This window comes from Podarcis muralis, chromosome 5 (genome assembly GCF_964188315.1).
Source record: "Podarcis muralis chromosome 5, rPodMur119.hap1.1, whole genome shotgun sequence".
Lineage (NCBI taxonomy): Eukaryota > Metazoa > Chordata > Lepidosauria > Squamata > Lacertidae > Podarcis > Podarcis muralis.
Genome location: NC_135659.1, coordinates 21,454,041 through 21,477,231, shown reverse-complemented (window position 1 = coordinate 21,477,231; position 23,191 = coordinate 21,454,041). Strand labels below are relative to the sequence as shown.

The following is a 23,191-nucleotide window of genomic DNA, read 5'->3' as shown; positions in this document are numbered from 1 at the left end:
GGTGGACCTACACTCGTTGTTTATAACGTTAAAGAGGCGTTATTAAAATGTGACACAAGGGGGTGCTGCAGAGCAGTGGGCCATCGGCAATGGGAAACAGCGGTGAGCTTTATATAACGTTATATTTAATAATCTTTTACAGGTCAATGTGAAACGCTGACAAAGAAGTCCATAAAAGAGCATACCGCCCAATCAAAATCTTTCAAATTACATTGAAACAATTCAGATTACTAAAATCAATACCACAATAAAAGTGATCAAACATAGAATCAGGAAGACAGAACCTTAAGTTGCACTAAAAGCTTAGTGAAGAGGGCGGAGTCTGAGCAGCTCTTCTTGAAGCTTAAGAGTGAAGTCAGTGGCATATTAGCCACTTGGCAGCACAGAAGTAGCTATGGGAGGTTCATCAGGCCAATTCCCTGATTCTGCAATGCCTGCATGGGTCTATGAGGAAAGTTTCTACCTTACGACTCCATGAAGCATGCTTCAGGGTTCAGTACTGCCACCAAGCCATTGTCATGAGCTAGGCAGAAACATCAATTAAATACTTGCCCTTGCCAGAAGTAGGAGAATACCAACCTCTGTTAAGAGGCTGCATAGGTAAATCTTGATCCCTGTAAGAAACATAAACAGTTATGAAGGATGAGAGCAATGCTCCATGCTGGCCACATGACCCGGAAGCTGTACGCCGGCTCCCTCGGCCAGTAAAGCGAGATGAGCGCCGCAACCCCAGAGTTGGCCACGACTGGACCTAATGGTCAGGGGTCCCTTTACCTTTTAAGAAAAAAAAATGTTGCAGTCTTCTCATCTAATTACATATACTTAAGAGACGAAAGGAAGGGAAATAGCCTAACCTTGATTTTTTTACGATAAGGATGTGGATTTTATGCAGAAGAAGGAGCAAAGCCAAGGACTTCCCAGTAACGAGGAATGCCAAACACGTCACTAGGTTTCCATAATTATTTACAACATCTAAAAAGAGGAGAGGGAGAGACAAGCTATGTTGAAAAGATTTTAGAAAATGTTAACAGAAGTTAGTTCTGGCACATCTCTTCACTTTGCTTTCTGCATGTCATGTCATTTCTTACTCTGTGTTTTAACATGTAAATTAGGTTAATCAGCAAATTAAAAGAAGCAGTTGAAACTTTAGCTTACGTCTTCTTCTTACTGGGTCAGAGATCACAGGGTCTGAGAAATATTTCCCATTGTAGAAAATAACCTGATAAACAGAAAGAACAGGAAATGCTGTTATTTTATTAGTCCAAAATGTATCACCACAAACAATGTTGCAGACCTTCCAAACGGTTTTCCACCTAAACCAAAGAAGTGATATCATAAAGAGAGCTACAGTGGTACCTTGGGTTACAAACTTAATTCGTTCCGGAGGTCCGTTCTTAACCCGAAACTGTTCTTAACCTGAGGCGCGCTTTCGCTAATGGGCCCTCCCGCTGCCACCGCGCCACCGGCGCACGATTTCCATTCTCATCCTGGGGCAAAGTTCTCAACTCAAGGTACTACTTCCGGGTTAGTGGAGTTTGTAACCTGAAGTGTTTGTAACCCGAAGCGTTTGTAACCTGAGGTACCACTGTAAAGGTAGTGACCGACTCTGGGGTTGCGGCGCTTATCTCGCTTTATTGGCTGAGGGAGCCGGCGTACAGCTTCTGGGTCATGTGGCCAGCATGACTAAGCCACTTCTGGCGAACCAGAGCAGCGCACGGAAACGCCGTTTACCTTCCCGCTGGAGTGGTACCTATTTATCTACTTGCACTATGACGTGCTTTTGAACTGCTAGGTTGGCAGGAGCTAGGACCGAGCAACGGGAGCTCACCCCTTCGCGGGGATTCGAACTTCTGATCGGCAAGTCCTAGGCTCTGTGGTTTAACCCACAGTGCCACCCGCATCCCTGAGGTACCACTGTACTTTTACACAAATGTAGGACAGTAAGGAGGTCCAACAGTTGGTGGAGCCATGTTGAATGGCAGGCAGAGCAAAGTAATTCTCATTTCATCTCCATATTCCTTCGTGCTGAGTTCTACAAGAGACAAAACTGAGACTCAAGAGCTGACTGGGGGCAAACTGAGGTTGATGGGGCAGTGCTCCACATGTGCTAATAGACCAGCTTCTACTGCGTCTACTTGTGGGTTGGGTAATAATGGAAAATGTTGAAGGGGAAATAAAGTCATTTTGTTTAGTTGTTTATTTCTTACAACGGGATGCGTGGTTGGAGAAGGCTAAGGGATCTAAGAAAACAGGCATTCAGGTGGGTGAGTTTGGTGAAACTAGAGCCACCCTAATGCATAGCTGTCAACGTTTTCCTTTTTTTAAGGGAAATTCCCTTATTCCAAATAGGATTCCTCGCAAGAAAAGGGGAAAGTTGACAGCTATGCCCTAATGGGTTCTACTGAAGTACCATGTCTTTTTCTAAGGCCAGGAAGAATATGGCAGCTCCAGAACAACTGGTACGCATTGTGCCTCAATTTTTTGCCCCACTGCCTTTAGAGGCAAAGGAGGTAATCTCCAAAGATGCAATTGGCCTTCAGTAAATCCCTAGATCAATCTTATTCCCCTCAATTCATCCCGCAGGGGAGATCAGAAAGAAGATGGAAATCTGTGTGCATTTAGCCAATCTCTTTATGAGAGAGGCTGCTCTAGAGAAAAGTTGCCCAAAAAATCTGCCTGGAAAGAAAAAAGAAGAGCACATCATTTTGTTTAAGAAATACTCATTCAGATACAGCTAATGGTTCAGGGGTGGACCAGAACAAAGCCTGCTCCACTCCAGTCCACTCTCTGACTTCTTCCAGGTCCAAAAGGACCTGCATATCAGCTATCACACGTCACTTGGACACACCTAAAATGGTCGTTGCCTGTAAGGTAAAGGTAAAGGGACCCCTGACCATTAGGTCCAGTTGTGACCGACTCTGGGGTTGTGGCGCTCATCTCGCTTTATTGGCCGAGGGAGCCATCTTACAGCTTCCAGGTCATGTGCAGCATGACTAAGCCGCTTCTGGTGAACCAGAGCAGCTTTGATGTGCTTTCGAACTGCTAGGTTGGCAGGAGCAGGGGCCGAGCAAAAGGAGCTCACCCCGTCGCGGGGATTCGAACCGTCCTAGGCTCTGTGGTTTAACCCACAGCGCCACCCGCGTCCCAGGTCATTGCCTGTAGCTGACCGTTAAAGTTAGAATTAAGCAATTTACCTTAAACTGGTATGTTGTCGAATGACAGAGGTTTATAACTTCAAAGTAACAGCTTTCGTTAGCTTTAATCATGGTCTCCTCGTCTAAGAAGTACAAATAATATTTTTCTTCAGGACCATTTATTTGTTCTGGCTCCCTGCACTTGATCTTAACAGCACTGATTTCTTGGTTTAATGGGTCGACTTGCATTTCTCTCACTGGTGTTGGCTCTGTTTAAAAGAGAAATGGTTGATATCCATAGTCTGCACGCTAAAGCTTTTAGATCTCATGAACAGATTAAAAAAAAATCAGTGTGGGCTCTGAAACACTGTAGGTTTTTAGTTTTATTTTCTTCTGGAAAAGATCGCTTTGCGCAATCTTTCATCCCTGTTTGCTGTGTTATAGGTTTGAGAGGGTGAGTAACCCTCCTTTGAAATCTCAGGACCCAGACCTCTTAGACTTGGAGGGATATGATAATCGACGGGGATAGCACACGTACTTAGCCTATGGGAAAGCAAAAGTTCACAGGAACTTTTCAAACCATATTGTTAGGAAATCTCTAATGACGTTTTGGGAGAAGTATAAAAACCTGCTCGAACCCAAGGTTCCCTGGTGGATCTCGCCAATAGAGGCGAAGGCAGTTAAGAGAAAAAATATCCAGGGACCATGGCCAACGTCTAAAGGAGGAAAATAACCAATTGAAATTAAAAAGCTTCGGGGAAATAAGAGAGTGCATTGTTGATTGGTTTCAATATCACCAATTATTTGAGACATTCAAAATTGATAGACAAAATTGATAGTATTGTTGTGGTTATGTATAAAAGGCAATATCACCAATTATTTGAGACATTCAAAATTGATAGACAAAATTGATAGTATTGTTGTGGTTATGTATAAAAGGCATGCTTCATAGGAAACCATGTTGTAAAGCCTTGAAAAAATATGCACTCTGGGGAAATATGTGCCATTATGTAGATTATTTAAATGGTAACCTTTTAGGCATTCTTTCAAAAAAAATCCACACAAAATGGGTGGGATGGACTTATGATCGAGTGCCAGTGAAAATGTCCTCTGAGTGAATGTGTAGTGATAGGAGTAAGGAGAAAGAGCAGGAGACTGCTTGTGGCTCCCTTTCGTTTACCATGCAGTTTTGTCTCAGATCAGAAAGGCCAGAAAATAAACAGTGGAGGGAAGAAGGTGGACCCCGCTGGAGAAGGGGCCCACAATGGACATCTTACCCAAGGGCCTCCAAAGTTGGATCAGGCACTCCTGCCCAGATTATAATCTGTCACGGTAATACATTAAATCCTATTTGTATGCTTTTATTTATATGTGCACATAGATACCCTTCTTCGTTATAAAAGTTTAGTTTCTGGGATGAAGGCAAGTTCATAAGTGACTAGGCATCATGTTGTCATACTCACTTCCATAATCTGTTGTTAGCTGTTTGTTGCCAGTTTTCGCAATATTGCCATGAAACAATAATTCTGATAAACAACTGTAGTTCTTGTTGGGTGATAAACCTGTCACTGTACAACCATTCTGCTCTTCAGTGGTCCGAAAATTCTCACCTATAAGAAATTTCAAAACATCATTGCTCCATACTTCAAGCATCCAGAAGCATCTATGCCATGGATGGGGAATCTTTTGCCTTCAAGACTCCCAACATCCCTTACCATTGGCTGTGCTGCTTGGGGCTTTTGGGAGATGAGTCCAAGAAGGTATGGAGGGTCGTGTAGGTTAGCTCTGATTGACAAAAAATCAAGAACATGCTACCCACTTTCTTGCATCTTTCCCCTGACCTCACCTCCATGTGAGCTGCTATTTGACTGCAGCTATGTGTTTTAGGTCCACCCTACCAAGCAGTTCTTTGGCACCATCCATATCTAATGTTTCACACAAAATATTGCACCCTTGTTATCTACAGTAATCAAACCTAGAGAAACTATCAACAACTTGTGATTTTTTAGGGACTTGAAACCATTCGTGTAGAGTAAGATCCTTCTGGACAGCAGGAGGTATTTCTTCTTGCTATTTCATTAAGGAGAGAGAGAGAGAGAGAGAGAGAGAGAGAGAGAGAGAGAGAGAGAGAGACTCATACCTTTACCAGACTTGTTTGCCTTTCCACCTCTCTATACTTAATTCTAAATACGTCCATACACAGGACACAAAAGCAAAGGTCCCCAATAAAGTGCATTTAATTCTCCAGCCAATAAAGACAGAAATTCAAAACTTCTAAAATCTCCTACCATAAGGAACACAGTAACACAAATATCTTAAATGGCAACGCTGCTTATCATATCCACGATTGTTCCAAGATAAAGTCACACTGGTGTTACTTTTTTGTGGTTCTTCCAGTTTCCACTTATCGGTTTCTTCCAAATAAAGAAAAAGGAGAAAAATATCACAATGACATTCTGTTCAGTATTTCTTTTTCAGTTTTAAAAGCATGCTGGATAATATATTGCTAAATGGGTTGCATCATTTTACCCCAAATGAGTACCTAACACAGTTTTCAGTGTTCATCTATTCATTTTGAATTAGCATACTTTTATGTGTTAGATGACTATGAGATACGATGGAAGGAGAAATAAAAACATTGCTTAGCTTTAAAAGCCTGTTGTTGAGAGAAATCTAGTGAATTTTCAATCATCTAGACTTGAATCAAGAGCACTGGGCACAACTCAGCCACAGTTGAGCATTTTAAAATCCTAATAGATTTCAAAGGTTTAAAATTTCCCTCTGCGATCTATGGGATTTAGTGGTGCTTGTGGATTATTTGTCCAGCACTTGCTGTATTTTTCGCTCTATAAGACGCACCAGACCACAAGACGCACCTGGTTTTTGGAGTGGGAAAACAAGGAAAAAAATATTCTGAATCTCAGAGGCCAGAACAGCAAGAGGGATCGCTGTACAGTGAAAACAGCAATCCCTCTTGCTGTTCTGGCTTCTGGGATAGCTGCGCAGCCTGCATTCGCTCCATAAGACGCACACACATTTCCCTTTACTTTTTAGGAGGGAAAAAGTGAGTCTTATAGAGCAAAAAATACAGTAATTCTAATCATTATTACAGCATCATTCTAGAATCACTACAGCCCTTCACCTCTCGCCAGCTTCATGCATTCACTTCGTTGGCATTGCTCATGACTCAAGGGGCACAACTGCTTGCTGTTTTCAATATAAAACCAATACAAATCTGAACACAATAACTTGAAAGAAAATCTCTTCAATTTTGGTGGAGCATGACAACGACATTTCCGATTATTAGTTGCACATTATTTTATTCTAAATAGCATAGAGAAGCCATCAGAGTTACTATGCGATTAAAAGTGGTTGGAAACCATAAAAAAACAGAAAACCAGTATATTAGCTGACAGCAAAAAAATTAAAACTGACTTCCCGCACCCTCTCTAGCCCCTGACATACATTCTCCCAATAGCTTAGCACTGGGGGGGGGGGGGAGCTCATCAGAGTGGCTGAAAAACAAGAAGGCAGATTTTGCTTAAATAAATGAGAAGTATCTGATCTTACCAGGGGGGACATAAACTGGGAATATTAAATCATCACATCCATTAAAAGATGCTACTATCTTGTATTCGTCACATTCTTGAAGTCCAGCAAGTGTGTTTCGGTCCTTGTCCCAAGTACAGTGGGCATGTTCACAGCTAACATTTTGCAGCTCTGGCTTCTTCATAACTTTAAGTTCTGCAGTGGCACCCTGTGAATTGTACTCATAACGAGCCACTGAAATGGTTCTACGACCTAAGAGAACAAATCAATGTTAAAAAGCTTGTTGCACTGGAACGTTTTAAAAACAAGCAAACCACAAACAATGTTTAATGTGCATTAACAGTTTAAAGAGAGGCACAGTATGTGCACTACAGGTGAGAGAAACTGTTCTTCTGCTGATTACTTAGATTTGCAGCTGCTTGTTTTCCTTCAGTTCATATTGGAAATATTTCAGTTCATTAACCCGATCTGCCCAACCTGTGTGACTCACCAAGCCAAGCACAGCTCATCAGCAATATATATGGTGGCCATCAGAACACCTTGGCATCAGGCTGGGGTGGTGGTGGTAGAATGTGATCGGGCGGAGCTTACAGTGGAGGCTCAGGTTGCGAACGTGATCCATGCAGGAAGCACATTCGCAACCCGCAGCGTTCACAACCCACAGCGCTGCGTGTGTGCACAAGCGGGTTGCAATTTGGCACTTCTGCACGTGATTTAGCGCTTCTGCTGTTGTTTATTGCCTTGACATCTGCTGGAAGGGGGTTCCACAGGGCAGGCACCACCAGTGGCGTAGCGTGGGTTGTCAGCACCCGGGGCAAGGCAAGTAATTTGCGTCCCCTAACCCGTGGATTTGCGCCCCCTAACCCGTGGATTTGCGCCCCCTAACCCGTGGATTTGCGCCCCCTAACCCTAACCCCCAGATGTTGCACCCGGTGTGGCCGGCCCCCCCCCTGCACCCCCCATGCTACGCCACTGGCCGCCACTACTGAGAAGGCCCTCTCAGCAAGGGAACCGCCAGAAGGCCCTCAGTGCTGGACCTCAGTTGGATGAAGGGGGTGGAGACGCTCCTTCAGGTATACAGGACTGAGGCCGTTTAGGGCTTTAAAGGTCAGCACCAACACTTTGAATTGTGCTCGGAAATGTACTGGGAACCAATGAAGATCTTTCAGGACCGGTGTTATATGGTCTCGGTGGCCACTCCCAGTCACCTGTCTAGCTGCCGTATTCTGGATTAATTGCAGTTCACCTTCAAAGGTAGCCCCACGTAGAGCGCATTGCAGTAGTCCAAGCGGGACAAAATTGGTTTGCATTTCTAATCAGAAGCCAAAAGCTGAATTTCAGCTGGATGAAGATCTTGTTAAAGTTCATTGTATTTCACAAGTTGGATGTATTCTATAAATAGCAGACCCATTGAAATGAATAGGTATGAGTAACAGTGCAATCCTAACATAGCTGTCAACTTTTCCCCTTTCTTGTGAGGAATCCTATTCAGAATAAGGGAATTTCCCTTTAAAAAAGGGAAACTTTGACAGCTATGTATCCTAGCTGTGTCTATTGAGACACAAGTCCTACTGAATTCAATGGCACATACTCCCAGGTAAGTGAGGTGAGAATTGCAGCCCGCTATTGTTTTTGTTTGTTACTATGGGATGTATTTTTGTGTTTATATATTGTAAGCTGCCCTGTAATTAAGGGCAGTACGAACTTTAATAACAAATAAAAGCAAATACAGTGGTGCCTCGCAAGACGAAAATAATCCGTTCCGCGGGTCTCTTCGTCTAGCGGTTTTTTCGTCTTGTGAAGCAGCCCTATTAGTGGCTTAGCGGATTAGCGCTATTAGCGGTTTAGCGGCTTAGCGGCTTAGTGGCTAAAAGGCTATTAGTGGCTTAGCGGCTTAGAAAGGGGGGGGGGGCGAAAAAAATCGCAAGACTCGCAAGACGTTTTCGTCTTGCGAAGCAAGCCCATAGGGAAATTCGTCTTGTGAAGCAATTCAAAAACGGAAAACCCTTTCGTCTAGCGGGTTTTTCGTCTTGCGAGGCATTCGTCTTGCGGAGCTAGTAATGCTAGGAGTGTAATGCTAGGTTTGTTCATTTCAGTGGGTATACTTCTGAGTATGACTTAGTTGAATACAACTCCTATGCTATCGATGTCAGCTGCTCCTAAAATATTTATTATTATTATTATTATTATTATTATTATTATTATTAATTTATATCCCTGTTTCCCCAGCCGCTCTGGGCAGTTTCCAGCAGAATATTAAAATACAATGATTCTTCAAATAGTAAAAGCTTCCCTAAGCAGGGCTGCCTTCAAATGTCTTCTAAAAGTCCGATAGTTGTTTATGTCCTTGACATCTGATGGGAGGGTGTTCCACAGAGCGGGTGCCACTACTGAGAAGGCCCTCTGCCTGGTTCCCTGTAACTTTGCTTCTCGCAATGAGGAAACCACCGGAAGGCCCTCGGCATTTTGATTATGTCATGTTCCACTGCTTTTGGGGTGATATATGTAAATATGTGGATATGTGGATCAACACAGCTCCTGAGTAACCGGGGGGGGGGGGGGACTTAATAAAATTAATAAAATTAGTCACATTCCATCTTCAAGGAAACAATAAACTTACTGCAGTCCACGAGAGGATAGGGGCGCCCACCTTTACGCCAAGAATAACTCCAAAAACTCTCAGACATCGAAGGCAAAGGTGTCCCTGAAATTACATTCGCAACATCTTTTAGTGCCCTTGAATGCAGCCATGAAGATTTGAATTCATTTAAAGTAGCTAGCAGCTGAGGGGTCCAGAGGAGCTGGTGTGCCTTGCCTGACCACCCAGAGTAGCAGAAGAAGGGTCTATGGAACTCACACAATTTTTGCACACACACACACCCCTGGGCCAACCTGACCAATTGCTAAGTCAACCCCTGGTTATCAGCATCATGCCCTAACCAACTGAGCTATACAGAGGTTTTCAAACAACCAATTCCCAACAAACTCTTTCCACACGTAAGTATTTGTTCAGGAAGATAGAGGATTCTGTGGTCCCGTCTATTGGTGCTCTCAATTTAAAAGAGTGCTGGCCAGACCTGAAGGCCTTATCTCAATTATTCCACCCCAACTGAATATGGTCCAGAAATTGTTTCCCACCCACTGGTAACGATGAATATTTTACCCTTAAAAGAATTACTGGTGCTCTTCTTTTCAGAAAAAAACCCTCACTAAGATTTTGACACACCTCAGACCTAAGATTTCAGACCCAACCCTTAGATCTTTTCAAAGTGATTTGGGCACTGTAAGAAAATGACGCTGTTTTATAAGCTTATTTTTTATAAAAGTATTGAAGTATCATTCAATGTTGCATACACACAATTTATATACTGCTTAATGCCAATATAGGCTGCAAAGTGTTTTACAAAATATAAAAACCAATCAGAAACTCAAAAAGATATAAATATCCATAATTAAATACACAATACAGCAATCTCATTAATGTATTAAAACCTAGTTAAAATTCCCTATGGTCCCTATAGAAATTCATTTTGTTAGCTTGCGCCCAGTTCTCTAACCATTTTGAATTTTGATTCTGTTTTCTGTTGTATTAGTTACCCCTCCCAGTTTTGTTTCAACTACAAATTTCATGAGCATCCCCTCAATTCCTTCAAACAAGTCATTTATAAAGACGTTGAACAACAACGGGCCCGAGTCAGAACCCTGTGGCACCCCACATCACTTTTTTCCATGATGAAAAGGGAACCATTAATGAGTACTCTTTGGGTTCAACCAGCTACAAATCCATCTAACCGTTACCTCGTTCAACCCACACTTTACCAGCTTCCTTGAGATAATATCAAGGGGGACTTTGTCAAAAGCCTTACTGAAATCAGCATTTCTCTGATCCAGCAAGTTTGTAATTCCATCAAAAAAAGAAATCAGATTGGTCTGGCATGACTTATTTTTGAGAAACCCATGCTGGGTCTTCGTAATCACAGCATCCTTTTCTAAATGCTCACAGACTGATGTTGAATTATCTGTTCTAGGACCTTCCCTGCTATTGATGCCAAGGTCACTGGCTGGTACTTACCTGGGTATTCGAAGTCACTTGTCTGGACCATGTCTGTAGGGAATTACAGTACAGCAATACAACAATCTCATTAAAATATAACCATCCATAATTAAAATAAATATATAACATCAGACCTTTTGTTCTATGGCTGATTGATTATTTTTCATGGTATTTGAACATAAATAGAGCTTACTATACATCGCATTGAATACTGTTGACTCAGAACTGGGGAGGGGGGCGGCTACAGGTTCAGAGATTGTGCATAAAGCTGAAATCGTGTATATCTGAAAGAATCCTGGAAACACTCACGCCTGGCACAACCATCCGTATCCTTCTGGAGATGGCGTGTTGCGTGGTGCCCTACCCTCACCAAGCATGGCAGAAAGCCTTAAAACTGGTGACATTTTTCAAAGGCTACTACCATCATGGGCAGTCCTGTTTGGATTTTTCCAGAGTGTGTGTTCACCAGATAAAAATCCCTGAAATCAGTGCTCCAAGCTTCACCTGGCAGAGGTAAAAGGCCACACTACTAGTTAACTCATGGCAGCATTGGGTCTCCAAAGGATCTCCAATTCCAGTGAGATTGCTGGAAATGAAGGATGGTTTGGGTGTTCCTGGACTTATTTTTGAGAAACCCATGCTGTGTCTTCGTAATCACAGCATCCTTTTCTAAATGCTCATGATTGGCTGTTGAATTATCTGTTCTAGGTATTGATGTCAAGGTCTCTGGCTGGTACTTACCTAGGTCTTCAAAGTCGGGGTCAAGATTTGTCTGGACCATGTCTGTAGGGAATTGCAGTACAGCAATACAACAATCTCATTAAAATATAACCATCCATAATTAAAATAAATATATAACATCAGACCTTTTGTTCTATGGTTGATTGATTCTTTTTCATGGTATTTGAACATTAACACAGATTACTATACATCGCATTGAATACTGTTGACTCAGAACTTGGGGGGGGGTCAGGTTCAGAGATTGTGTATAAAGCTAAAATTGTGTATAGCTGGAACCCCCTCCCCCCAACCTGGCACAACCATCCCTCTCCTTCTGGAGATGGCACACTGAATGGTGCCCTACCTGCACCAAGCATGACAGAAAGCCTTAAAGGTCACTGGCTGGTACTTACCTGGGTCTTCAAAGTTGGGGTCAACATTTGTCTGGTTCCAGTCTATGGGAGCCCCACCTTTTCTTGAAGAATTGCCAAAGATAATTAAAGAAGGATCTGAAATTACATCCACAAGATCCTTTAGTACCCTTGGATGCAGCTTATCATGCCATGAAGATTTGATTTCATTTAAAGGAATGTAGCTAGCAGCTGCATTCCTCTGCTGAGAAGTCAAAAGGATCTAGCGTGCCTTGCCTGACCACCCAGAGCAGTCTAGGGAACTCACACAATTTTTGCACACACACACCCCTGGGCCAACCTGACCAATTGCTAAGTCAACCCCTGGTTATCAACATCATGCCCTAACCAACTGAGCTATACAGAGATTTTCAAACATCCAATTCCCAACAAACTCTTTCCACATGTAAGTATTTGTTCGGGAAGGTGGAGGATTCTGTGGTCCCATCTATTGGTGCTCTCAATCTAAAAGAGTGCTGGCCAGACCTGAAGGTCTTATCTCAAGTATTCCACCCCAACTGAATATGGCCCAGGAATTGTTTCCGAGCCGCTGGTAACGATAAATATGTCATCCTTTAAAGAATTACTGGTGCTCTTCTTTTCATGAAACCCTCACTAAGATTTTGACACACCTCAGACCTAAGATTTCAGACCCAACCCTTAGATCTTCAAATGAGTTTGGGTAGTTCTTTTAAAGAAGATTCCAAAATATGCAAATTGAACAAATAAGTAGTTGCCACCCACCTGTGTCTTGTGCATCCACAATGAGGGCAAAGCCAAACACCAAGAGTTCAGTCCACAAAAACATGGTTACATCTAGGGGTGTGTGTCCTCACAAAACAGCATGTGTGTGTCAGTCTCTGGAAAGCAAAATAATGGTTATTGCCCTTTGCAAATGCCTCACCAAGGTCCAAATCAAATGCAGAATAGGCTGTGCACATATATAATGCAATGTGTCCTTATCATTCAGAAATCAGCTTCCTCTGATACCCAGAAACTAACCACACAGATACACCGCACAGCTAAGGGCTGTCACGTATGATTTTTACCAACTTCTCTAAAGGCACTCTTTCTCTCTCTCTTCTATCTTTAGTTTCCTGAAATCCACAAAAGGTTGTTTTTTGTTGTTGTTGTTTTGCAATTCTTGTGACTTTGTAGTTGAAAAGTGGGTATCACTAGGAACTGTGAAGGATTTCTGTTTCCATAGCTGAAATAGTTGAAGCGTTTACGGCTGTGGAGGAAACCACACTCCAACAAAAAAGCAGCCTAATGTTCAGAAAATGTTATAGGATGCACGTACAAACAGCTTTTCATGGGATCTCCCTCCAAATGGCTCTAGAAGGTGTGTTTTGCCCTGGGGCATCCTGGGTTCTCTACCATCTGGATAATCATTAATATGTTCATCCTCATCCCTGAGTGATGATTTATCCCAAACCTGACATTCCTCAACAACTGTTGAATTTCCCCCATCGATCAGTTTTTCAGCTGCTCCGCTATCACCTTGCAGCCACCAGTCTGGTTCCATTTTGGTTCAAGCGATCCAAAAAGTTCTTAGATGTAAAGCAGCTCTCTGTCCTTCCAGTGGAAGAAGATCATAGCTCAGTGGTAGAACACTTGCATCTTCTAGTAGGCCTAGGAATATCCTTTCTCCAAAAACTTGGAAATCCACTGCCAGGTAGTGTAAAGAAAACTGAGCTGGATGGACCAATGTCTGGCAGATTCCTATATTCCATCATGAATCCTCTATCTAAGACAGAGCGAAAAGGCACCTGTTGAAGATTTTATGGAAGATGGGGAAATATGTTGAAAAAGAAGAGAACACAAGGAGAGGAGATGGATGGGTGAAGAAAGAAACATCATCTGCAGAAACATTCATTGCCATACAGTGCTCATGCCATCAAATAGTCTTTTTTTCTTTACCTCCACTACTTGTCCCAACACTTATTCAAGTGCATATTTAGGCAGTATTCAAACAGTGCTACACGTGCCATATCCTTTCTGCAGAAATCTTTTCTGTAATAAAATTTCAGCCATTTCCCTTTGGATTTCACTTGGGGGAAGGAATATATCTCTGGTGCATTTTGCAAAAGGAGTTGAACAATGCTTTGAACAGTGGGGAAACGGAAGATGCCAAGTTCATGCACTCTCTGCTGTCACGTTAGACAGATTTTGGCTCCCAGTTGTTGCCAAAGGAACACTTTATACAAATGAAAATGCATTGCAACTTGTATATTGCCTCCCTAATAATGCCCCCCACAAAACTTAAGAGGACTAAGAGAACAAAGATCATTGCAGGTGATATTTTAAGGGACAAAGAAACTCTGTGTCCTGAAAGAGTGGGGAAAGAAAGATTTCATTTGACAAAATCTGTCTTTATGAAATAGGGAGGAATACAACAGAAGCTAAAGATCAAAAACAGAGGAAAAAGGAGGCACAGAGAGATGAGAAACCTGCCCTACCACTCTAGGCAACTTACCTCCTATGCACTTCCCAAAACCTAAACACAATACGCAAACCAGAACACAAAGTTGCACTTCTCTGAATTTTGCAACCAAGAAATGTTTACAAAAAATTCATCTACTATGGCAAAGTGTGCTTGAAAATGCATGTATAACTGCAAATAATAACAAAAATGCATTGCGATAGAGTAAATTGCTTTGAAAAATGTGCCTATTAGGCAAAATAGCATACAAAAATGTGTATATTGGGAGAAATTTGCATTAGCTGGAGAGCTGCATTGCAAAAATCAGAGAAGTGCAAATTTCAAAAGATGTCTGTTTCAGTTTGCTTATTGTTGTGCAGCATGAACTGAATCAAACTTCTTCCGCTCCCTCTCTCCACCCAAGTTTGCAATGTTCCCAATGCTGGATTTACTGTCAGATAGCATTTATTTTCACCCTAGTTTTCCAGGTGCTTTCCAATCTGCCATATGACTGATCTCACTATATCTGAAAACTATCCCCCCCCCCCCCGGCAGCATGATTTCATTTGGGTTTATGGAAACTCCTTATTTATGTGGACTGTAACCTGTGGGTAGGAATGTGTTCCCCATGGCAGTTTCCAGCCATTACAGAATGGAGGCAGAAAATGCCTTTTAGCAACTGTACTCGTAAGCATAAATCACAGCATTTACATGGACGATCAGCTTGCAGTGATACTTCCTGGCTGGCATGTGAGATCCCTTCTTCTGTTGACATGATCATTCTCTCTGGGGATATCCATTTGAGTTAGACAGATGTCAGTGAAGATGGACATGGGGGAGGCATTACTTCTCGCTCAGTGCTTTGTCAAAGATGTATCATTAGTTAAGGGATGACAACACAGAGGTTGCCCAGAAGCTTGTCCGGATCTGAATCCAGGAAAACGGAAATTATAAGGCTGCAGTGCTTTCATAAGAAAAGCATTCTAATGGCTAGTTCAGAAACTCATATTTGTTACTAAAAGCATACTGCATCAGGTGAAAACCTGCACATGTGAACACCACACATTCAATGCCATATAACCGCAAATATATTGTTTTTAAATGGATTCAGCTGCCAGTTATGAAGTGTAGAACAAGCAATTACGGTAATGCATGGATCAGCTAAGAAAGTGCATTGTTTCTTTCACTGGGGTCATCCCATCATTTAATTCAAGGCTCCTGAAGGTTATATTCCTTGGCTGAAAAGACTCCTAAATGCATGTTATTTAACCTTATGTGCTGAAACCGGCCAACAGCTGATGGAAACCAAAGCATGGCTCTCTACAATCAAGGCCTGGCTGAAAGTCCACTTTAGAACAACATCTAACTCCTTCTTAACCTCTATGCTTGAAGACCACATCTTATCCAAATGTTATAGAGCAATTCAAGACAAAATCCGTAGTTTGGGCATTTTTCTTGAGAGTCTTCAAGAATGTGACGAAAATCACATACAGTGGTACCTCGGGTTACAGACGCTTCAGGTTACAGATGCTTCAGGTTACAGATTCCGCTAACTCAGAAATAGTACCTTGGGTTAAGAACTTTGCTTCAGGATGAGAACAGAAATTGTGCGGCGGCGGTGTGGTAGCAGTGGGAGGCCCCATTAGCTAAAGTTTGGTACCTCAGGTTAAGAACAGTTTCAGGTTAAGAACAGACCTCCAGAATGAATTAAGTTCTTAACCCGAGGTACCACTGTATTCCAATTAATGAAGCAGCGGCTCTACGACCACAAAGGACAGCGCTTGTTACCTCACATTCCGAGATCTTGTTCTTCAGAGGCCTTAGGTATCACAACACTCTACGGAACTTGTGCCAAATACCAAAGGATATCCTCACGAGATTAAATGCTTTCCCTTCTGCAGTGACTAAAGGCAGATTCTCACACACTCCATATCAAGTCCGTTTGCATGCCTGCAGCCAAGAAGTACCAGATTCAATGGACCACATTCTCCTAGACTGCCTTTTACATAGCAGACCTCGGCAACTGATGCTGAGTAAAATGTTGGATCTCCGGCCTACAAGTCTGAGAAGAAATCAAATGAGGTTTCTCCTGGCAGATTGGGACAAAGATACCACTGCTCTAGTAGTTCCCTTTTCAGCCAAAATTTTAACCGAAAGGGCTCCCAACGAACCATTCCTTTGGGAAATAGATTGGGCATAGCAGAACATCTAACTGCACACGACCACAGTGTGACCCTATAGCCCTTGGCAGCTTCACCCTTGTCCTTTTAATTATCCCAGTGATTTGAAACGTATTATCTTGTGATGCCAATACAACTATTTGATTTGACTTGACTCCTAAATAATTTGATAGAACACTAATCATCTTGGATGCCTTCCTGCAGACAAGATCAGGCTCCATCCAGATTTCTGTCTGATTTGCAATGCATCACGGTTTCACAGTCATGCTCTTGGGCAATAGCTGATACCAACAACCTACTAAAAGCAGGATGTGTTTGTCTTTGGGCCTTAGGATCTCCATCTGACAATACTGGCAAGCGGTCTGAGGTTTAATCAGGACTGGGGAACCTTTTGCCTTCCCTACCACGGTCAATCTTCCGAGAACCACATGCCAATGGAGGGCGGGCCAGAGGCCAAACCTGTTTGAGAACAGTGGCAAAAGTGGGTGGAGCAACTGATGTGGTCTTTTCTTTGGACAGTAGGGTGTGTTCCAGCCACACACAAAAGCCAGGAGCATTATTACAGGTCAAGACGCAGGCCAGCTGGGCACAAGCACCCATGGGGGCAATAAATCAGGGCAGATAAGTGTGGTGGTCTGGGGAGAGAGGTTGTGGCCTAGAGACCGTCCTGAGGGTCAGAGAGGTCCAGAAAAACCACATTTAGGCCTGAGGCTCCCACCCTTCAGTTAATGTTTCCGTTGTATGTTGCTATCCTTTCATGGCAGGCCATACCTTTTCTAAATCCCTGCTCTTCCTTAAGGCATTCTGCTGGTGAGGTCTCTATATCTTGACTTATTTTCAGATCAAATAAGTGAAGATTACTGCCATTACTGATACCAAGTAAGTGGCAAGCACTCGTCACCATTTGAACCACCTCACTATTGCCTTGAGTTCTACCATCTGTTAAAGGTACATCGAAAAATAATCATCTGCAGTAGGCTTAGGCCAGGCATAGGCAAACTTGGCCCTCCTGATGTTTTGGGACTACAATTCCCATTATCCCTAAGCACTGGTCCTGTTAGCTAGGGATCATGGGAGTTGTAGTCCCAAAACATCTGGAGGGCTGAGTTTGCCTATGCCTGGCTTAGGCACTGAATCTTAGGGGAGCATGGCATTGTCTGGAGGGCAAGTATTGTAGTACTTTAACCCCTGATGTAAGGTTACAGAATGAGGACATTTCATTTCGCATAAAAGCAGGGAATGAAAAAGGTACAATCTAAGAATAAAGCCACAACATAGAAAAGTGAAAAATCCTCTTTAACATCTGCCTTAAGAATCTGGTAGACAGGTCTTACTAGCCAAGATTTCTGAGTATAACATCATATTGTATAAAGCTCCACTTAAGCAATAAGGCTTTAACTACGAACATGTAAACCATATATTGTGCAATCGTGACATCATTATTTAGCTGTTGGTGGTTTCTGATCATATGCTGATTGCCTAAACACTGGGGGGAAATAATCTTTTTAAAAAAGATAATAGAATGGATAAGAAAGCTCTTGCATACAACAAGATTTCAAAACAAGGAAGAGTCAAATTAGCAAGTGGAGGAAAATATCTAATATTAGTGGCCCACTAATAGGAAACTTAGGGACGCGGGTGGCGCTGTGGGTAAAAGCCTCAGCGCCTAGGGCTTGCCGATCGAAAGGTCGGCGGTTCGAATCCCCGCGGCGGGGTGCGCTCCCGTTGCTCGGTCCCAGCGCCTGCCAACCTAGCAGTTCGAAAGCACCCCCAGGTGCAAGTAGATAAATAGGGACCGCTTTATAGCGGGAAGGTAAACAGCGTTTCTGTGTGCGGCTCTGGATCGCCAGAGCAGCGATGTCATGCTGGCCACGTGACCTGGAAGTGTCTCCGGACAGCGCTGGCCCCCGGCCTCTTGAGTGAGATGGGCGCACAACCCCAGAGTCTGGCAAGACTGGCCCGTATGGCAGGGGTACCTTTACCTTTAATAGGAAACTTGTATAGGATGCACTCTTGCTATTCAACCAGATGTTTACAACTATATTTATTATGCTGATGGATAAATTTTCTAGCTTTCCCATAATAGGAGGGCAGCCTACAAAGCAAAAACACCCCAAACATAGAAGAATAAAAATTATACAGTATAGAAGAATAGATATTATAACAAATGATTTTTTCCCTTTGGGTGTGAAACTGTTGTGGTTTCTTTTTTCTTTTGCACGATGAAATGAGCTCCCATTGCTCAGTCCCAGCTTCTGCCAACCTAGCAGTTCAAAAGCACGCCAGTGCAAGAAGATACATAGGTATCGCTGCGACAGGAAGGTAAACGGTGTTTCCGTGCGCTCTGACTTCTGTCATGGTGTTCCATTGTGCCAGAAGCGGTTTAGTCATGCTGGCCACATGACCTGGAAAGCTGTCTGTGGACATACGCCGGTTCCCTCGGCCTGGAGTGAGATGAGCGCCACAACCCCATGATCGCCTTTGACTGGACTTAACCGTCCAGGGGACCTTTACCTTTTACCTTTTTGATTTTGACTGTGCTAGAAAGGTATTCACCTGGAACCAGAAAGGTCACGGAAATGGCACCAGGTGAATCTCTCTGGGAAGCCTATTCCATAACTAGGATCCCACTTCTGAAAGCGCCCCCTCCCTGGTGATCACTGCCATGCATCATTTGCCAAAGGAATCATGAAAAGGAGATGTAAACCTGGGTGTCTTCTGCATTTTGACAGCACCTGTGACCAAATCTCTGGATAACCTTTTACCACTGATAGATGCAAAAAAGTATGAGGAAAAGAATGGAACACCACAGAACCCCAAAGCATGACTGCCAAGGGTTCAAACAATATCTCACCCCAGTGCTATGTGGTGGAATTGGCCATTCAAGCAAGAGGGAACCATGACCAAATTGTGCCTCCCACATCCAACCCGATAAGCCTATCTGGAAGGATACAATAGTTGATGATATTGAAAGCTGCCAGGAGAATCAACAACTCAAACTCCCCCTGTCTTTCTCCCAGCAAAGGTCATCCCACAGGACAATCAAGGCAGTTTCTGTTCCAAACTAGGCCTGCAAACCAACTGAAATGGATCTAGATTATCTGTTTCATCCGAGAGTGACAGGAAATGGCTAATCACCACTTTCTCAATCACTTTGGCCAGGAAGGGAATGTGAGCCACTGACCTCTGCTTGTTGACATCTTCTGGGTCCAGGCAACTTAAGTTTCTGCAGAAGTGGTTGAATTCACAACCCTCAACCTAGTGCCCCCACTATATCTTTTTGGGCTCCATCTCCCATCAGTCCCAGCTATCCTGGCCAATAGTCAGGGGTGATGGGAGTTATAGTCCTTTTTCTGGTTAGCAAGAAGTTGGCAAAGGCTGGTCAGGTTATGACTTATTTCCACCTTTCTCAGCAAAGCATTTACAACCTCCTGATCGATATGTACTGAAGTGGGAAGGGATGATATTTTGCCATTTGAAATTTGCACACAAGAATGACAAAACTGTTCTTTTTTCAAAAGTGTGCTTAGAAATATAAGAAAAAAGTCTATTTAAAAGCTTCCTCAAATGGCAGAACCCTCACAGCATTGCTCTGGAGTATCGAAGTCTGATTTATCTAGTGTTCCACATGCAGGCTGATACGTGTGTTGTGCCCCTGTTTCCTTCCTCTCTTTCAGCAATCAGAGCCTGCTTCGTAGTGCAGGCCATCTCAAGTAAGCTTGGTTTGATTGCATGCATGAGTTTCAGAACACAGAGCAGAAATGGGAGGAAAAATACCCACTTGATGACGTACAAGGCCCCGGTACATCAGCAGCTTATTTCCTCTTCACTTAAGATGTGGCTCTTCAGTCAAACTCTTTGCTGAAGCTAAGAGTCATTATAGCCAACCAGCTGTAAACTTGTGAAATGAAAGCCACAGGGTTTCGGTTTAGCCTCAGTTGGGACTCCTGTGGGCCAATTCAGAAGAGCACGGGGGCAGCGGACTCAACATGCTTCTGCCTTTGCATCAATCCCCTTATAGCTGGGATGGAGAATCTGTGGCCCTCCAGAAGATGGTGGACTGCAGCTTCCATCTTCCCTGACCATTGATTGGCCACACATAAATACAACCTGAGCCTGCTTGTGGATTGGCTCACAGCACCAGAACTCCAGAACACACCGGCTTATTCCACAGTAGTAGCATCAGCATCCTTTCTCTGCAACTTCTCCTGCTCTGCAGGGCAAATCCTAGCTTAACTGTTCCCAGATTCATAGTGTGGGGAGTGCTGGGGGTGCCGTAGCCCTGGGTGTAGTTTTTTTGGGGGGTGTAGGGCGCCTTGGGTCACTGCATCCTTCTCGGCTGAGGGGGACGCAGCAGGCCAGGCACCCTGTGAGCCCCACACCGCTCACAGTGTGGGACTGGGCTTTCAGCGCACCCAAGCCACTGTGTCCCTCCAGGGGGACCAGGAGGGAAGCAGTGGCTTGGGCACTGCCCCTGTGCTTCTTTTGCATAAAATGCAAAATTAATGCAAAATTAATTAAATGCAAAATTCAGTGTAGGGTTCCAAAAATATTAACAGATATTGAATTAAAGTTAGGGTTTCACAAATATTAACAGATATTGAATAAAATGCAGGGTTTCACAAATATTACTCTAAGCCGTAGAGAAAGAGTAGTACCCTATGGGCTGTGATTCTGAATTCTTTACCGCTGGTGGAAGCAGTGTTGAGAAACGCTCTTCCTGCTGAAATACAAGTCAACTCATCAACATTCTAATTCTTCCAGCTCTTGAAAACACACCTGTTTGAGGAAGTGTTTCCCTGAACTGAACTTGTGATTCCATTGTTTTGACCGTTTTAAGCTTTTTTTTAATTGTTATGCTTTTCAATTGATTCTTTTATTGTGCATTTTAATTAAGGATGTTTTAATGTCCCAGTGGATCTGTTATTGTGTATTGATTTGATAATTGTTGTGCATGTATTGATTTTGCAGTTGTAAACCACTTGGAGGCCATTTCTGCATATACAGTTGTACCTCGGTTTCCGAACTGCTTAGTTCTCAAACGTTTTGGCTCCTGGACACTGCAGACCTGGAAGTGACTGTTCCAGTTTGCAAACTATTTTTGGAAGCCAAACATCCAACAGGGCTTCCGCAGCTTCCTGCAGCCAATCAGAAGCCGCACTTTGGTTTCCTAACATTTTGGAAGTCGAACGGACTTCTGGAATGGATTCCATTTGACTTCCATTTGTATGACTGTAAGTAGTATATTAATTAATTAATATTTGCAGTTATTAATCTGTCATGACTCAGGCATACATACAAGGCAACAGCTGATGCCATCATCGAAAAATAATGAAGGCACACATAAACACATCTTTCTTTTTTGTCTGTTGGACTGAATGTAGATTGAATATGATAGGAACATAGCTACTAATGTGTAGGTTGTTTTTGTTTTTTTACAAAGTGGTGGCAGAGAGCCAGGATAGTAAAAGGCTATTTAAAATGATGTGTAGCGGGGAAAGGCAAACCAGAAACTGGGAAATGAAACACTTGGAAACTACAGGCTGTGCTTCGTGAATGCTGTGATTTTATGCTCTCCTATCATTTCATTTCATTTTGTTTTTTTGCAATAAATTCTCAAAGAGCTCTGGCACAAAGTAGTCCATTTCTTTGCAACTGAGAGAGATGCATTTAGAGATCTGTAACAGTGGAATCCTGTATAATTGCAAGAGAGAGTTTGGGTGGATCACAATTAAACAGGCAAAAAGGAACACAATTAAGCATGTTTTAAAAAAGGGTTGGGTTTTTAATTTTTTTTTTTTTTTTTTGCTAAATGCAAAGTGATAAAAATGGTTAGAATATTATTGTGATTTGCATGCAGATTAAATCATCAGTATCTTCAGGTAGGGCTGGGAAAACTTTCATCTGAAATCCTGGTCAGTCGGTTTAGACATCGCTTAGCTAAGAACATAAGAACTGTTTCCATCCCAGGTGGTAGTTTTAAGAACTGCAACTAATGCTTGAGCTGTTTTTCCCCAACCTCCTCCTCCTCCTCCTTCACCATACCTTTTTCCTTGTGTGTCATGACATTCAGATTGATCACCTGAAGAACAGGGGCTGTCATATTACTGAACCTAGTAAGCCCCTGGGAGCTCTTTTTGGCTAGAGCAAGGTAGAAAGACTGATGCTAATGTAGGAACTGGGGGCTATGTGTACTATAGAAACCATGTTCGAGAGAGGTTGCTTAAACAGTTTCCCCCTGAAAATGTTCCCAGGGTCAATTGAAAGCAGGTGTGGGGAAACTTCTGCCCTCCAAATGTTACTGAACTTCCATCATCCCTAGTCAGTGGCCATACTTGTGGGGCAATACATTTTCAGGGAGGGTTGTTTGACACAAAGAATCATAGTTGGAAGGGACCCTGAGGGCCTGGCACAAGATGTAGGTCATAACATTATGATGGAAGATTGGGAAAAATTATGGAAAACTGACTTAAAATTTACAGATTGTTCCCTATTGAAGGAGAATTACATGAAGATGATGTGCAGATGGTACACAACACCAGTGCAGTTAGGGAAAATGTACAAAACTAGTTCAAATATATGTTGGAAGTGTAAGGAAAAGGAGGGGACATTTTATCATATGTGGTGGGATTGTAAGGTAATTAAAAAAAAATGGGAAATGATATACAACGAATTAAGAAAATGTTCCATTTAACATTTGTTAAAAAAAACCTGAAGCATTT

General features: G+C 42.8%; 2 protein-coding genes across 2 annotated transcripts; both read right to left on the bottom strand.

Moving 5' to 3' along the window:
- Positions 1-346: 346 nt before the first annotated feature.
- Positions 347-10,791, bottom strand: LOC144327686 (receptor-type tyrosine-protein phosphatase C-like). The gene is made up of 8 exons (XM_077928084.1): positions 10,756-10,791; positions 9,304-9,387; positions 6,705-6,935; positions 4,598-5,548; positions 3,195-3,403; positions 1,156-1,219; positions 855-972; positions 347-614 (listed from the first exon to the last, which is right to left on the bottom strand). Exons 4-8 carry the CDS (start codon positions 4,785-4,787, stop codon positions 524-526), a joined length of 672 nt encoding a protein of 223 aa, XP_077784210.1. The 5' UTR covers positions 4,788-5,548; positions 6,705-6,935; positions 9,304-9,387; positions 10,756-10,791; the 3' UTR covers positions 347-523.
- A 196-nt stretch (positions 10,792-10,987) lies between these two features.
- Positions 10,988-12,881, bottom strand: LOC144327685 (uncharacterized). Its single transcript, XM_077928083.1, has 3 exons — positions 12,612-12,881; positions 11,871-11,966; positions 10,988-11,520 (listed from the first exon to the last, which is right to left on the bottom strand). Exons 1-3 carry the CDS (start codon positions 12,673-12,675, stop codon positions 11,276-11,278), a joined length of 405 nt encoding a protein of 134 aa, XP_077784209.1. The 5' UTR covers positions 12,676-12,881; the 3' UTR covers positions 10,988-11,275.
- Between the last annotated feature and the right edge of the window lie 10,310 nt (positions 12,882-23,191).

What these genes read in the sequence shown, in the direction of transcription:
- LOC144327686 (XM_077928084.1), bottom strand. Translation starts at nt 4,787, where the DNA reads ATGCTTGAAGTATGGAGCAATGATGTTTTGAAATTTCTTATAGGTGAG. An exon ending in GCTAACAACAGATTATGGAA is followed by an intron (nt 3,404 to 4,597) that starts GTGAGTATGACA and finishes TCTTTTAAACAG; the next exon opens with AGCCAACACCAGTGAGAGAA. An exon ending in CTTATCGTAAAAAAATCAAG is followed by an intron (nt 615 to 854) that starts GTTAGGCTATTT and finishes TGTTTCTTACAG; the next exon opens with GGATCAAGATTTACCTATGC.
- LOC144327685 (XM_077928083.1), bottom strand. Translation starts at nt 12,675, where the DNA reads ATGTTTTTGTGGACTGAACTCTTGGTGTTTGGCTTTGCCCTCATTGTG. An exon ending in TGTGGATGCACAAGACACAG is followed by an intron (nt 11,967 to 12,611) that starts GTGGGTGGCAAC and finishes ATGTAATTTCAG; the next exon opens with ATCCTTCTTTAATTATCTTT. An exon ending in CCCCAACTTTGAAGACCCAG is followed by an intron (nt 11,521 to 11,870) that starts GTAAGTACCAGC and finishes AATTCCCTACAG; the next exon opens with ACATGGTCCAGACAAATCTT.